Raw genomic sequence first — 16,141 nt, forward strand, 5'->3', positions numbered from 1 at the left:
TGTTTTTATACAATAAAAATACAACAATTTTGCACGGATAACATCGTGTGGCTTTAGACGAGCAGATAGTTGCAATTTTAGCATTGCTTAAAGGCTGTAATGTTTTGGTTCAAGATTTATGTAGTTCTGAAAATTTCTGCATATACATATAATAAGGTGCAGAAAGGTTCAGAACTATTCGGAACTACATATCTCTTGAACCAGAACATATTGCATATTAGCAGAAATGTTCAGAACATTCTCTTGAACTGTTTTGGTTATCGCTTATTGTTTCTAGTTCAGTCACAGTGAGTTGTGTTTGTTGTAAGTAAACGAATAATGTTATAAATAATTATTTAGGTGTTATGAATCGAAATTGAGGTTTAAACTGCAAGGGGAAACAACGCTGCTGCGTATGTCAGATAGATAACCATTCTAAAAAACAATGTACTCAAAGCAGAAGTAGGGGAAATTGAGGCAGAAAGATGTAACCTAAAGGATGTTGGAAAAGTCTTCATCTGGAAGAAAATTTGTGAGACATTTATGTATGTCTCACATCAGCTTTCATTTGTTTTCTACTATCAAATATAAATATTGTCAGTATGTTTGCTTATTGTTTTGATTTATGCTGGCCGAAAGTACACCAAAGCACTGTGAGTGTTAGAAGTGGCAGTTACACTACATCAGGAGTGATGATCGAACAAACATGTATTGTTTGATTAGAAATGGCTTTCCTCATCAACGTGAAAAATATAACAAAATGAAATCTAATTACTGATTGACAATGCAAAACGATCTTTTATTGCTAATCGATTTTCTAAAGCTTCCAATACAACTCGATGTTTATGGCGGCTTAAATATACATTTAGGAAGATTTAATGCTGCAAGAGTAATAATCTTGAATGTTAAAGGAGATGAAATATCTGATCTAAACCGAATATTGTGACTATTTTTCGACAGGCTAACATCTGTTTTTGGTCTTTTTGGTTCTTTTTTGGCCGATATCTTCTATGGAAATGATTAAGTCAAAGGATGTTTTGAAGTACCTTTTTGGGACCATTTTAACTCATCTGTTGGTAGAACGGTTTGTAACAATTTTTTTAAGCGTCGAGCATTGCCTACTGAATTTGAATAAATTTTGGTATGGTCTTAAATTACAGGCTATCATTTGGAAATAACAAAGACTCGGGGTACAAGAAAATGAACTCAGCTTATTATGCCATCTTGAATCTAAAACAAATTTAGATGTAAATTCACTACTAAATATGTATTACGTTACTTCGCTTTTATTTCTTATAACATATTGGTATGAGGTGCTCCAACTGAATTGAATCGGATGTTTGTGGCACAGAAGTTCAAGATACCAAAAAGATTATGTGCAAGTTTCAATCAAATCCAAAGGAAAGGGCATCATATCTTATTTTGGAGTATTTCAGAGATTTTCAAATACGATACCCCGCCACCTTGGTGATCCCGCTCGCTTGACAGAAAACCGGAGACACCCGCAGCCAGCTTTTATCTCATTCGTATCAATAGAGCAGCCTAACAGTGCATCCCTAATTCTCTAAACTTTTGCTAAAGGGTTGCTTGCGACCGAGACTCTACAATTAATAGAGTGGAAGATTAGACTTAGAAGATTAGACTTAGATGTAACCTAAAGGATGTTGGAAAAGTCTTCATCTGGAAGAAAATTTGTAAGACATTTATTTATGTCTCACATCAGCTTTCATTTGTTTTCTACTATCAAATATAAATATTGTCAGTATGTTTGCTTATTGTTTTGATTTATGCTGTCCGAAAGTACACCAAAGCACTGTGAGTGTTAGAAGTGACAGTTACACTACATCAGGAGTGATGATCGAACAAACATGTATTGCTTGATTAGAAATGGCTTTCCACATCAACGTGAAAAATATAACAAAATGAAATCTAATTACTGATTGACAATGCAAAATGATTTTTTATTGCTAATCGATTTTCTAAAGCTTCCAATACAACTCGATGTTTATGGCGGCTTAAATATACATTTAGGAAGATTTAATGCTGCAAGAGTAATAATGTTGAATGTTAATGGAGATGAAATTTCTGATCTAAACCGAATATTGTGACTATTTTTCGACAGGGTAACATCTCTTTTTGGTCTTTTTGCTTTTTTTTGGTCGATATCTTCTATGGAAATGATTAAGTCAAAGGATGTTTTGAGGTACCTTTTTGGGACCACTTTAACTCATCTGTTGGTAAAACAGTTTGTAACAATTTTTATAAGCGTCGAGCATTGCCTACTGAAATGAATTTTGGTATGGTCTTAAATTACAGGCTATCATTTGGAAATAACAAAGACTCGGGGTACAAGAAAATGAACTCAGCTTATTATGCCATCCTGAATCTAAAACAAATTTAGATGTAAATTCACTACTAAATATGTATTACGTTACTTCGCTTTTATTTCTTATAACATATTGGTATGAGGTGCTCCAACTGAATTGAATCGGATGTTTGTGGCACAGAAGTTCAAGATACCAAAAAGATTATGTGCAAGTTTCAATCGAATCCAAAGGAAAGGGCATCATATCTTATTTTGGAGTATTTCAGAGATTTTCAAATACGATACCCCGCCACCTTGGTGATCCCGCTCGCTTGACAGAAAACCGGAGACACCCGCAGCCAGCTTTTATCTCATTCGTATCAATAGAGCAGCCTAACAGTGCATCCCTAATTCTCTAAACTTTTGCTAAAGGGTTGCTTGCGACCGAGACTCTACAATTAATATATCAACCCTAAACTAATCATCATATTGCTGCAAAATTTTCATAAAATGTAAGAGCCAAATCATCTATTCTAGGCATTCTAAGGTTCATCTAGATCTAGAGAAAAAGACGTTACTGTTGGAAACAAGTCTTCATCTTAAAAATTCTTTTTAGGTTAATGAAAATATTGTTTAAAAATTCTATTTGTTTGCTAAATAATGATGTGGTAAACAATTTTTTTAAGGATTGTTTACTACGTTTTTTATGATATTAACAAATTGAAGGAGATTATAGAAAATTCAATTAAAATGACTCGAAAATGAATTGAGATTTTTGGTTATAGTTTTTGTGATGGAATTCGTGGATTTTTATGTTACAAGTCGCTTCGGGGTTACTCTAACTTTTTCTGAAACCCCATGGGAGATTCCTTTTTCGAGGTCTTGACAGATATACCTTGGACGAACAGAAACACGCGGGTAACACAAGTTTTTCCTTGTCATATGTCACCCCTTTATCACCAAGAAAAAGAATTTCTTCGAACTCTTAGATATGATTTTTGTGAAATTAACGCGTTTAATATTATTTTTTTTCGTGGCAAGATAAAAAATAAACTTTGTAACCTAATCTAAAATGTGAAAAGATGATGGTATCAAGTTTTAACTCTGTATAACGTTATCGTTTTTACCAAACACCCTCTCGAAACTCTGTTTTTATTATCAAATGTGTATGCGGCCGGACTGACGCGTTAATCCCAAAGACAAATATTGAACGTTCTGCCAAACTTCATTACTCGCCGCAGACAATAAAGGTATCAGAAAATGAAAAATTATCCAGGGGCCGATTTCAGTGATAAATATCAAAAAACGTATTACATAATCTTATGATTTTCAGTTACCTATATATTTTTATGGTTTATTAGGAATTTTTATGGGGCCTTTTATGATTTTTTTATCACACAATTATGATACTTTTAATAAACGTTTTTTATTACATATATCTTTTTTATTAAATTCAGTTTCGGAATTTCTTAAAACATTTTTGGTTACCTTCAAAAAAGAGTAGTTTTAACTTTTTCTTTTTTATTGTTGTTTGCTGCTGTTGTTGTATTTGATATTTCTTGACGAGAAGATACTGAAGAGCTGTCCGAGGATCGTGATACGTTCTTGTATTTTAAAAAGCTCGGTGTTTACAGTCGTCTCGGTCTCCCGTAGAGAAGAAATCTTTGAATACAACTGTCTGTTTACGGTCCGTTTAGAAAGAAGTTAAAAATTTCAAAAGAACTTTTATTTTTGTTTGTTTGAGAACTAGTTGTGGTATTTATCTTTGTTTATTATATGGTTATTATATTTTAAGATACGGTTCTTAGAAGATTATGAAAGGATTATTTTAAGTTATAACAAATTTTTAAATGTGTTTGATATAAAGTATCATTAATTATATCGTTTTAAAGAAGATGTTTTAAGTATTACTATTTGACATGTTTTATCTTGATTTTTGTAAGTTTTGCAATGACGGTTTTTAGTTTTCACCTAAATCATCAATCAAACTTTTTTATTTCACATCTTCAAAGGAACCGCTGCTTTTAACCTATTTGAGATTAATTTAATCCCCAATATTGTTCAAAATCGAAAATAAATTTATTGTTTCAAATTGAATAGATATTTTTGCTCTCCTATATTTTTTTCTTGCTTTTAGAGTGTGACGAAAGGCTTATAAATAATATATGAACGACGCGTTACACTTTCCAGTTCTTTCATTCGATTTCTTTTGGAAAACTGTTTAATTTTTTTTAATAAGGATAAATCTATAAAGACTTTTGTAAGTGTCAATGCGCTGGCTTTATCTCTTTTTCTACATTAACACGTCCGTTATTAATGAAGTAAGAATTCTTATACGGCCGATTAACATATCACCAAAGAAAAGTTCTTGACGTTAACAAGCTCTCGAAATCTTGAACGTTTTCTTTATCTTCCAATTGGAACTCATTAAAGAAATTTAAATTTAACCAGCAAGATTTTATTGAAACATTTCAAAATGAATCAAAATTAAGCTGTCGTCATCATCAAATTTGTTCTCCTTGTTTGTTTGTAAATCAAAGTCTTAATGTAAAGTAAACGACATGGGGTTCTATCACTTTCAACTGTTGCCGCCGTCGGGTGGTTGTAACCCGTTGACTGATTAGGTGTAATTAAATCCGCCTTTAACACAGTTGACTGATTAACCCATCAAAATCTCGATGCGAGAAGAGCGAAAAGTGAAACGCTGGTTAAACCTTTGTATATACAAGCGATTAACGATTTACGAACACGCCCCCGTACTTTAAACTCTACCGTATATAAATCAGAACATAAATCTCCACTTAACATACTCATCATCCCCTTTTATATTAAAATATACAATAAAACGCAAAAATTACGCTACAATGTAATTAAAGATATTAAAAAAATATTTTTTTAATGCTGATAACAAGAAATAGCCAACCAAAATTAGTTTTGATAAGATTTCTTTTTAATTTTATTTTTCATTTTGAGTTATCTTAAAATAAAGATAAGAAGATAAGGAAATTATTGAATGTTTTTTTTGGTTAATTTTTTCGATTCTTTCACATGGTTGCTTTTGGAGAATTATTATTTGCTGGATTTATTAGGAAAAGGTAATACTTACTAATAATAACTATCTTTCATATCTGCATTGAGTAACATCTGTCATATTAATGTGTATAAATGAATTTGTACATACAGCGGCGAATAACGCACAAACACATGAAGGGGGGAACAAATACGAGTGTTAATTAACACAATTATTATCGTCCTTTTTAAGTTATTTACTTAAAAAAGTGGTTGTAAATTAATGTTTGAAAATTGCAAAAAATTCAAAAAAATTCTTAAAATTTACAACTTGTACGACTGCTTCTACTTATTACCAATATACTTTTTCCTTAAATGTCTGGTGTGGTCTTCTTGGTGACAATCTCTTTCTTTTTGCCACCCAGGCTTTCAATCATTCAAAGCAACGAAGCAACGTAAGGAGTCTTTCTAGTGAAGCTTGGAAAGCACTCTAAGAAAAGTTAGAGATGGAAAGTTCATTATATGCTTTATTGTATCATCCTAGAATTGTAGATTAGTCCATAACTCATTGGAAATACAAAATAATCAGTTTTTGTTATTAAGAAGTTTAAACGCGATTTTCACAATTATTTTTAGTCATTTTCAAAAAATCATAATAAATCAGCATTTCAATAAATTTCTCAACATTTGTTATACAAATTATAAGCTTTCCAATGAACAAAACGAATTTTTAAAATACCTTTTAGTTTTCAAGATATTAATTTTTAAACGTAACACAACGTTTTCTCATTTTTCGGTATAAACAACAATTTTTCACGCATTTACAAAAGATCATAATAAATCGGGATTTCTATAAATCATCATGAAATTATCAGCACTTATAATGCAAATTAAATTTCAATGAAATAAACGGATTTTCAAAATATGTTTTAGTTTTTGAGATATTAATTATTAAACATAAGATATGTATATTATTTTTCGGGTTTAGCAACTATTTTCACTCATTTTCAGAAAATCCTAATATTTGCCCATCTTTCCCATAGCATCCATAAATTTATTCCCATTTTTACATTTAGAAGGTTGGTTTAAAATTTGGATATAATTTAGAATGATCTTAACCATTAAAGTTAACAATTTAAACCAAATATTTTAAAATGCGACTTTACTCTAAAAACATAATTACTTTATCCTTAAAGAAAAACAAAAAAATAGATTTTTCCTTAAGAAAATTTACAGAAGAAGAACCGTTGACGTTGATACATCGCGTACACAACCCAGCGTGGTAATTTTTTAAATAGGTCCCCCTTTCAGCGATGACGACGACAAATTGGAGACGCAAGGAGGGTTTGCGAAAGAACCCGTCGAGGTGGTGCCGTTGCGTTAATTCGATTTAATTGATTAGCCACGCTCTTCGTGTTACCACCAAGAAACACCAACACCAACCTCACTCTCATTTTATTTTTAATATTATTCCGAGCACCTCGAAGGTGTGAATATTGATTACCTTCGTCTCAACTAATTGGATCTCTTTTGTTCGTACTATCCTTTTCCTTTCTTCTCAACTCAATACATGCTCTTTTGCACTTTTGTTATTTGATACTATAATAATCTGGAAAGGTCTACAATCGACTTTCTTAAATAATATTTTGTATAAAAAATAATATAATATAATAATTTTTGATTTTAATAACGTGAATAAATCTAATTTCTTGGTTAGGTTGAGATAGAAGAGTATCTGGTGGATGGTGAAGGGATCTATAGGGGGTTATGGGGGTGAAAGGGGAGGTGACGGTCGACCAGAAGGAGAGAACGGGAGCAAGCTAATGGGTAGTGACATCCCGGTTGATGGATCGGTGGGAACCCCAGAGCAAACACATTGTATATACGTCCGTAGGACACCATCCAGATAGAATATTATTGTGTGTGTGTATGTTGGTTTGCTTCTGCTGGTATTGTTACTGTTACTTCTTAATCCCCCATTATATATTATTATTAAAAATAATAAATTTAGATCTAACACATTATTTAGGTAAAAGTAAAAAATTCTTTTTTTTTGTTTGTCTGGTACTTTTTTTAGGGGTAGTGTAGAAAAGGGAGGATTTCCGAGCTTTTGATGATCGAATCCGGATCAACTTAACAATGCACCCCTTGGCAAGGTCCATTCCCGGCTTCTGAAAAAGGCGAGCCACTCCGTCATTGGCCTGTCGAATTCTCAATGAGCGTAATCAGTAAAATGGAAATGTCCGACGCGCCCCCTAAAAACTCCCTTTTTTCGATCCGAAACGTCTCTCTTTTGAAAGCGAAATTTTTTCAAAAGGTTGCAAATTCTTATACGAATCTTTTACAAATCGAAAAACGTGACTTACTCATCTTTCCTTTTCTGTTTGCGTTTCAACACCCCCCAAAAAAATAACTTTAAAAATATCTTTACTCAATTATGTACACAATTTTAGATATGTTAAGAACTTTTTTTGTATGAACGCTATTGGAATTAAAAATAAAATTAGGATGGGAGAAAAGAAATGACTGGATTGGTATGAACTAAAAGAAACGGTGATCAAGCGGATTGTTTGCCCGACCGAGAAGTGTCAATCTGTCCTTAGTCTTTACTCTTTGCCCTTTGCTTTCCGACGGCGACGCCGTCCAGAAACCTGCAGGTCACGTCCGCCTGTCCACTACTAAACTTGATTAATTGTTCACTTAATAACTTTCGATTTGAAATCTCATTCCAATTCCGACTCTTTCTTTTCTAACAATTCAAACAGTTTCAATAACAAAAATCAATTGAAAAATCCTTTGTTCTCTTTTAATTTAAACGGTACAAGATTTTCTTAATAACAATAAATATTTTTCTGTTTTTCTATGTTTTTGGGAGTTCGATTCGATGGTGGAGGTTTGGAGGGTTGTTGGAAAAGCACGAGTAGCCGTACCCTGACAACACATGATGGATCGGAGAACGGGGCCCGCAGCTTGCCAACTAAAAACCGTGCCACTCAGACTGTGACAAACACCGAAGGAAAGCGACGTAGACGTCGACGACGATGGCAGCTAAGCGCGGAAACGACGCCCTGAATCGCTCCCTTTTTTTCCTTTTCTTATTATTTTCTTTTCTTTTCTGACTCTTTCCTACACTCTTTTCGCCCTGTCTCGGTCTTTACATCCCCCGTGTGACGACTTATTTATTGTAAAACCCGACATGTTTGTTTGAAAGGATAAGAAAGACCTCAAATGTATAGTTGATGTGAAAACGTGGGTTTATTAACCTATTTGCGTTATAACCTCAAACATGAGCGGATCATATATATTAATAAAATTGTATTTAACTAAAACTACAACTAACACTAATACTATTACTAGAATTAATGCTAGACCTAGAAAAACTCTCAAGAGGGCTAGACCCGAATGTTTCTAGTTCTAGGTCTTGTTGTAGTTTTAGTGCAATATTAGACATATCTGTCTTCAAACATATTATGTGGGACAAAGTTCCAATAAAGATGTACAACAATCTAACGTTAAATAACAATTAATTTATCTAGTAAAATGACAACAACTGCTTCTGCTGACTGAGAAATATAAAATCATCGATTATGATCGATTGGTCTAATAATTGAAGGAAGCTTAAAGCAGAGATTGCTTTCTTATCTTCTATTACAAAACTATTAATTATTTAAATAATGTTATGGTTCTTTCATTAATTTTTTTAAATATATTAAAGAAAATCCGTTATGATAGGCAACCCAAAATACACACTAGCAATTTGACATTAAAAAGATAACTTCTATTTATATATTTATTATTATTAAACAAAGTTGATACAACATCTTAACACAGATTATTTAAACAATTAAAAAAGATAAAAATAATTAATGTGAGGAAAAAGAAGTGTAAATTGACACAGAGATGGCGTTTGTGTCACTATGGCCACGTAAGTTTTGTTATGACATGAGTTACAATTTCGGGTGACGTTTAAAAAAAAGGGGATTCGTGGTTTTAACGTTAGTTTAGTTGGTTTTAAATGAATGTAGGTGTGATAATGAGTGAAAAACTGTGCCTATGGCTTGTTCTGTTGGTGATTGTGAACGTGTGCAGAACGTTAGCGACCGAACTAACCTTCGAGTTGCCGGATAGCGCGAAAGAGTGCTTTTTTGAAGATATTGAGAAAAATACAACAGCTACGTTAGAATTCCAGGTAAATAAGAGTAAATTAAATAAAGTCCTATTAAGATTAGAGTTAGATAATTAATTTAATCAATTTTTAGGTAGTAACTGGTGGTCAGTACGATGTAGATGTTTCACTTCAAGATCCAAAGAAAAAAATTATTTATAATCAAGTAAAAACCCAATTTGATTCACACACGTTCACAGCGGAGTCCACAGGAATTTACACGGTGTGTTTCAGCAATGAATTTTCAACGTTTTCGCATAAGTTAGTTTATATGGATTTTCAAGTTGGAGAAGAAGCCCCTTTACCTGGTATTGGAGAGCATGTCACTGTTATGACTCAAGTAATGAAACAAACATAAAAAGAATTTTTATTAAATTTGGTTATTTTTAGATGGAGTCTTCAGCTCAGGAAGTTCACAAATCGCTAAATACAATTGTTGATTTTCAAACACATCATAGGTTAAGGGAGGCTCAAGGAAGGAAACGAGCAGAAGATCTTAATGAACGAGTTTTGTTGTGGTCTATTGTTGAAACTTTGGCCATTTTGCTTATTGGACTTGGGCAGGTGTTTATTTTAAAGAATTTCTTTACAGATAAAAGGCCATTTCAACCTTTGAAATAGTTTCTGATTGCAAAAGAACAATACAGTAAAGAAATAAAAGGTGTTAATATATTAGTACAATTTTTCTTTCTTTTTTTTTTGTTGAGTGTACAATAAAACTGAAAATACAAGTGATTTTAAACCATTTATTCCCATTATAAGGTGCCACATTCATACAAAAATCTTAAATGGAACACACTATATTCCGCTAAGCGGCGTACAAAAAAAATTCTCAAATTTGGCAATGCGGATCGACTTCTCCCTATTTATTTCGTTATTAATTTTAATGAGTTGATTCAATGAATAGTCTTTAACTTAAACACACTTCCTAATGAATTAGAAAAGAAATCTATTGTGTTAAAACAAAAGCACTTACGCGTATAATACAACAACAAATCTTATACAGAAAAGAACAAAACAATTCTTTCTTCAAAAATATTAAAATACGAAGAAAATGCGATATTCACTTGGAAAAGTCAGTCCGATTAGCAAATATTCTACCTACAAATTGTTATTCTTCTTTTCAATAATAATAATATATGTATATATATATAGTTTATATCCTCAAAAAATATTTTTTCCCGTTAATGCGAAGAATATATTAATAATTTTCTCGCATTGGCACTGTGTACAGCGATATTATCAATAAAAGTTCAAATTGGGCTTTTTTTATTGTTATTAAACGCAACGTAATAGAAACTAGTCGAGCTTAAAGCTAGACTAGATGCAAAATCGAACGCAACTAAATAAAAAGTTCAATCAACCCCACACACTTTCTTCTTCCTAATCCTCTTCTTCATCCGTCGGCAAAAAAGCGTACTTATTTGATCCTACGAAATTTGGTGGCTCTGGTTCTTTCATTTTCGGCATTTCTTTCTCTCTACATAAAACATATTAAAAAAAAAAATGTTTAGCTATAAATTAGGAATTAAAAACACAAATTTTACCTTCTTGTTTTTTCTTTAACAGGCTGTTGTGGTTTATCCCCTTTTTCTCCTACTCTATCCTCTAAAACAAAATAAAACACAAAGATCACCCCCATTCCAAGATAACAACAAATTAGTCTGAATTGAGTTCTAACTCTTTTTTCTTATAAAATAAAAAAAAGAATTAGCTCGCGCATTGTACTAAAACAGCGAACCACGGAAGCTTTCAACGCAATCAACATCAACACCTCTTATTTCTTAACAAGAAATTATTAAGAAATCCTCCTCGGCTCGAAGTAACTGCGCACATTTTCTGGTACTTCCGCCCCGTGTAATACGAGCGCCCTCCTAGAGCGTTATAATTGGTTTAATCTCAGACCTTCCCGGGGCTAGATAAATAGTAACCGAGTACTCTGTATGTAAGCCCCAAGCGCAAGATTGCCGTTATTTGGTGAGAGGTGAGTAAGAAAAAACTTACCACGACGAATTGGTGCCGAACGTTCGGGAGATTTCCGGCGGTTAGGAGACCGTCGTTTTCGCTCGGGTGTTGGTGAACGTCGTTTCCGCTCTGGTGTTGGTGAACGGCGTTTCCGCTCCGGTGTTGGGGAACGTCTACGACGCAATACTGGTGATGATGATCTTCTGCGACGTTCTGGAGAGGTTGATTCTGGCTCTGGTGGCGAACGCCCTCTTTCGGGGGAGTACGATCGACGATATTCTGGTGATGATCCTCCATCAGGGGAACGCCTTTGCAAAAATAGTAATAATGATATACAGGATGTGTCAAATGTCTGGAACATAGCCAATAACTTCGCGATTTGTGGTTTTAAAGAAAAATGTTTCAAATAAAAGATTCTTTATTAATTGTGTCGCATTTTTTGGCGATATTTGTTTGTTTACATTATTTCTTGTTTCAATGCGATCTCAACCAACATTGTTATTTTAAATGGGATGCATAATATGTTTTTTTTTTGCATATTTTGTAAGTAATTGACAGTTTAAACAAATATGGCGCGATTAAGCGAACGACAAAGAATCCAAATATTAATGTTGTATGAGTACGGAGATAGAAAACGCACTTAAAGTGTTCAATAATATTTATCTATGTATTCAGATACAACTTTGATAACGAAAGTTGCACAGTTTTTGATGTTCTATCACTTACACCTAATAAAAGTTTATGTTGAAGGGAAAGTTTCTTTTGACTGCAGCGCCATCTTTATATTTGTACAATGAAAGATAATAATACTTAAGAACTGAAGTCATTTAAAAACTCTAGCAACAACTTCTTACAAGATCTCAACCCATTCCTGAAATACTTGAATCTCTTGGCCTAAGAACTTTTAAGTGAAACATCCTTAAACATCATTAATGTATACATGCAGGATATGTATACATTAAAAATACAGGTATAAGCCATACTATTAATATTATCTATTTAACACATCAGTATATTGTTAAATATAAATGTTAACACTCATAGATGGAATCCAACTCGGGTTATTCCCCAAGTTGCTCTATTCCATGTTGATAGATAAAGTTGGGGCATTCCCAGAGTTGTATATAGGATATATAAATCAAGGTGGTTCTAGTTTTAATATATTTTTACCTATCAGGTGATCTTTTATGATCAGGTGATAATCTTTTCCTATCTGGTGACCTCCTTTTATCTGGAGATCTTTTCCTTTCAGGTGTCCTCCTTTTTTCAACACTTCGCCTTCTATCGGGACTTCTCCTCCTATCAGGACTTCTTCGCCTTTCAGGTGTTCGCCTTCTTTCCGGAGTTCTCCTTCTATCGGGCGACCTCCTCCTCTCTGGAGACCTTTTCTTATCTGGAGATCTTCTTCTATCCGGGGATCTCCTCCTTTCTGGCGTTCTACGTCTATCGGGTGTTCTCCGTCTTTCTGGCGTTCTTCTCCTTTCTGGGGTTCTCCTCCTTTCAGGCGATCTCCTTCTATCTGGAGATCTTCTAGAGAATTTTTCTTCTCGCCTCCTTTCCGTACGATCTTCAGCAACAACGTTTGTGCTTTCCTTGGCTAATCTTTCTTCAATTTGTCGCTCCCTAGCGCTCGTATCAACTGGTTTTGCGTTGCCGAAAATTGAAGCAGCTGGAACTTGACTAACGGGAGGTTTTTGCTGTGGTGGTTCCTCTTGAGGTTGTTGGGTTGGTTCTTCTTGAAGCGGTATAGAACGCGGTAAGATTCTTAGTTTAGGACGTGTTCTCATCTCTTCTTTAGGATCGTCTTTACTACCAGCCCCTCGATAGAAACCACCACCAGCAGCTCCAGCACCACCGCCACCGCTACCTCCATTTCTAGATTCATAACCTCTACGTTCAAATCGGCGTTCACCCCCTTCTCGATCTCTCTCAAATCTTCCTTTATCTCTATCTTCTCTGAAACCTCCACCTCCCCCTCCTCTTTCGCCGCCATCTCGCCAAGAGGAAGACGAAACATCTCTGTCTCTGTCTCTCTCTCCTCTATCTCTCATGGGTCTTTCCCCTCGTCTTTCGCCCTCAACTGGATCGCTTCGTGGACCAGACCTCCAATCGCCAGTAGGAATATCAGGTCTATCACTGTTTCTGTCCCTTCCCATGTCCATTCGACCGCCTCGTCTTCTTTCATTATCAGAACCGCTTGAAACATCTATTCTTATCCGTCGATTTTTTAATGTACAATCTGATATCGAGAGGGCTTTTATTAAACTTTCTCTATCTGAGAATTCAACGTAACCATAACCTTTTAGGCGTGGTGTCTCAACGCCCGCCCTATCATCTTTTGGGATTCTCATATTAGAAATTTTTAAATTACCGAAAAAATTCGCTATTTCTAATTCATCAACATCATAAGGGAGGTTCATTAAATACGCTACATAGGGAGGATTTTGAGGTACTTTATCGCTGAAGTCTTCAAGACCTCTCGCTGCTTTCGGGGCCGTTGGTAAGACAACATTAGGTTTTGCTCTACTAAGATCGTTGTTATCTTAAATTAAAAAAGACTTTTTTAATTTTAAAGACTTAAATACATTTCGTATTAATTAATTAATAATTGTAAAATTCACTTACCGTAAGCATCTTCAACTTCATCAGCCCAATTCAATGTAGATTTTCTTATAGGTAAAGCAGGAGCACTGCCGGGTGTTTCTTGTAAGAAATCGTTAAGCGCAAGGGTAATTCCCTTCTTCTTGCCTTTTTTCCCTATAAAGGATGAGAATAAACAATTAAAATCTTAGGAAAGATAAAAGTATGTCGGCCACCACGCGGTTTTCTGAAGACCATATGCGAGGTCGATATTTTAACGGAAAATACGAGGTATTGAAAACCGATTTGAAATAGCAAATGAAATGGGATTGAAGTTTAGCATATAGTGAATGGTTTTTAGGGTGGATCGATGGAAACTGAGTCTTGAAAATGGTTAAAAAAGGTTCACGTGACAAATTTGTGGTAGTACTAACCTGAAGAAGCCATGATGAAGGGTCTTTCGAGGCGCAGTACGACCAACTAAAGAGACACATATGCCACTTGGAGTTGCCAAATTTGATTAGTACCAACATAAAAATAATAACATATTTTCTCAGATTATTACTTATTAATGTAATAAATTCATTTTAAGGGCAATATATTAATGCGTACATTAAAGAGAGGTGATACCAACAATTATTTGATGGAAATATTAAGGTAACTAGTTGGTTTAGATTTTTAATAGGGAATTTAATTTTGTTAAGTGACCAACCTGTTTGACAATCTTGACATATCGTTCAGTTTGTTTACGCTTCCTCTTCCGTTCTACACTGGTGTCAGTAGGTACGTATCTCTGAGAATACCATTAATTTATTTCTAAAATATCTTAACCATCTTAATAACAAATCTTCTACAAACATTTTTAAAAGATAAATCAACCATTTCTCTAAGCATCTTTGTTAGTATCTCGTTCCGGTTTTCTCATAAAACTTCGAAAACACAAATTATAACCTTACTTTTTTTGCACGACCATGTTATAGGTCCATCAACATGGGGGCCTACAAGTACATTCAAGAACTTTATCGAAAAAAACAAAGCGATGTCCTTAAGTTTTTACTCCGGATAAGAGTTTGGCAATACCGTCAATTAACAAAGTTGCACCGAGCTCCCAGACCATCTAGACCAGATAAAGCTAGGAGGTTAGGTTATAGAGCCAAACAAGGTAATTATTTAATGTTTATTTACTTGTTAAAGTTAATTAAGTCTTTTTTAGGTTACGTTATCTTCCGTATTCGCGTTCGTCGTGGTGGTCGTAAACGTCCAGTACCAAAAGGTGCTACTTACGGTAAACCTAAAAGTCATGGAGTTAACCAACTTAAACCTGTTAGGAATTTACAAGCAATTGCTGAAGTAAGTAATTATTTTTTAATACAAAATCAATAATATGAAAAAGTGAGGTTATGTTGATTTAAATTATGATGATTTATTTATAACACATTGAAACTAATGATTGTTTATCTTCCTTGGATGTCTGAACAACAGTTTAATAATACATCTAGATTTTAATTTTTATTTATAATTATTTAAAATGATTTTTTTTTTAAGGAACGTGTTGGAAGACGATGTGGTGGTTTAAGAGTCTTAAACTCTTATTGGGTTGGTCAAGATGCATCTTATAAATATTATGAAGTTATCTTAGTTGATCCATCTCATAATGTAAGTAAAAGCAATTATTTTAAACGTTATAAGATATTAATGATGATTGGGCATGCACCACTCTTAAGAGTTTTTGCTGAAATCTATCCCGTAATTTAATTCTGATCTTTATTAATTCAACTTAATTATGATTCGTGATTTAAAAGATGTTTATTGTTATTTTCTATTTTTTTTTTGTAGGCCATTCGTCGGGACCCTAAAATCAATTGGATCGTAAATTCTGTACATAAACACAGAGAGCTCCGTGGCAAGACATCCGCTGGTAAATCTTCAAGAGGACTCGGAAAGGGTCATAGGTACTCTCAGACAAAGGGTGGTTCTCAAAGGGCCGCTTGGCTAAGAAGAAATTCGCTCCAATTACGTAGAAAACGATAAGATGTTTGTACAATTTATTGTACACAATAAAAAATGTTTGGTATTTAAGAAAATGTTGTTTTAATTGTGATTAGTTTTTTTTTGTTAGAAACCCTTAATGTAGATAA

At 33.8% G+C, this 16,141-nt stretch overlaps 3 protein-coding genes across 4 annotated transcripts; 2 read left to right on the forward strand and 1 right to left on the reverse strand.

The window, feature by feature from the left end:
* The first annotated feature begins 9,192 nt into the window (after positions 1-9,192).
* LOC111428172 (transmembrane emp24 domain-containing protein) lies at positions 9,193-10,133 on the forward strand. The gene is made up of 3 exons (XM_023063587.2): positions 9,193-9,482; positions 9,553-9,798; positions 9,849-10,133. Exons 1-3 carry the CDS (start codon positions 9,309-9,311, stop codon positions 10,077-10,079), a joined length of 651 nt encoding a protein of 216 aa, XP_022919355.1. The 5' UTR covers positions 9,193-9,308; the 3' UTR covers positions 10,080-10,133.
* Positions 10,134-10,704: 571 nt separating this feature from the next.
* On the reverse strand, positions 10,705-14,538 carry LOC111428155 (eukaryotic translation initiation factor 4B). Its single transcript, XM_023063567.2, has 6 exons — positions 14,438-14,538; positions 14,049-14,180; positions 12,594-13,965; positions 11,463-11,731; positions 11,006-11,066; positions 10,705-10,938 (listed from the first exon to the last, which is right to left on the reverse strand). Exons 1-6 carry the CDS (start codon positions 14,448-14,450, stop codon positions 10,842-10,844), a joined length of 1,944 nt encoding a protein of 647 aa, XP_022919335.1. The 5' UTR covers positions 14,451-14,538; the 3' UTR covers positions 10,705-10,841.
* A 179-nt stretch (positions 14,539-14,717) lies between these two features.
* Positions 14,718-16,087, forward strand: LOC111428173 (ribosomal protein L15). 2 transcript variants are annotated; one of them, XM_023063588.2, is made up of 5 exons: positions 14,718-14,786; positions 14,984-15,165; positions 15,217-15,353; positions 15,549-15,659; positions 15,840-16,087. In XM_023063588.2, the coding sequence occupies exons 2-5, from the start codon at positions 14,994-14,996 to the stop codon at positions 16,032-16,034; spliced, it is 615 nt and encodes a 204-aa protein (XP_022919356.1). In that variant the 5' UTR covers positions 14,718-14,786; positions 14,984-14,993; the 3' UTR covers positions 16,035-16,087. The 2 variants fall into 2 exon arrangements, with proteins under 2 accessions (XP_022919356.1, XP_022919357.1); XM_023063589.2 differs by having other exon boundaries at positions 14,776-14,901.
* The last annotated feature ends 54 nt before the right edge of the window (positions 16,088-16,141 follow it).

This window comes from Onthophagus taurus, chromosome 10 (assembly GCF_036711975.1).
Source record: "Onthophagus taurus isolate NC chromosome 10, IU_Otau_3.0, whole genome shotgun sequence".
NCBI lineage: Eukaryota > Metazoa > Arthropoda > Insecta > Coleoptera > Scarabaeidae > Onthophagus > Onthophagus taurus.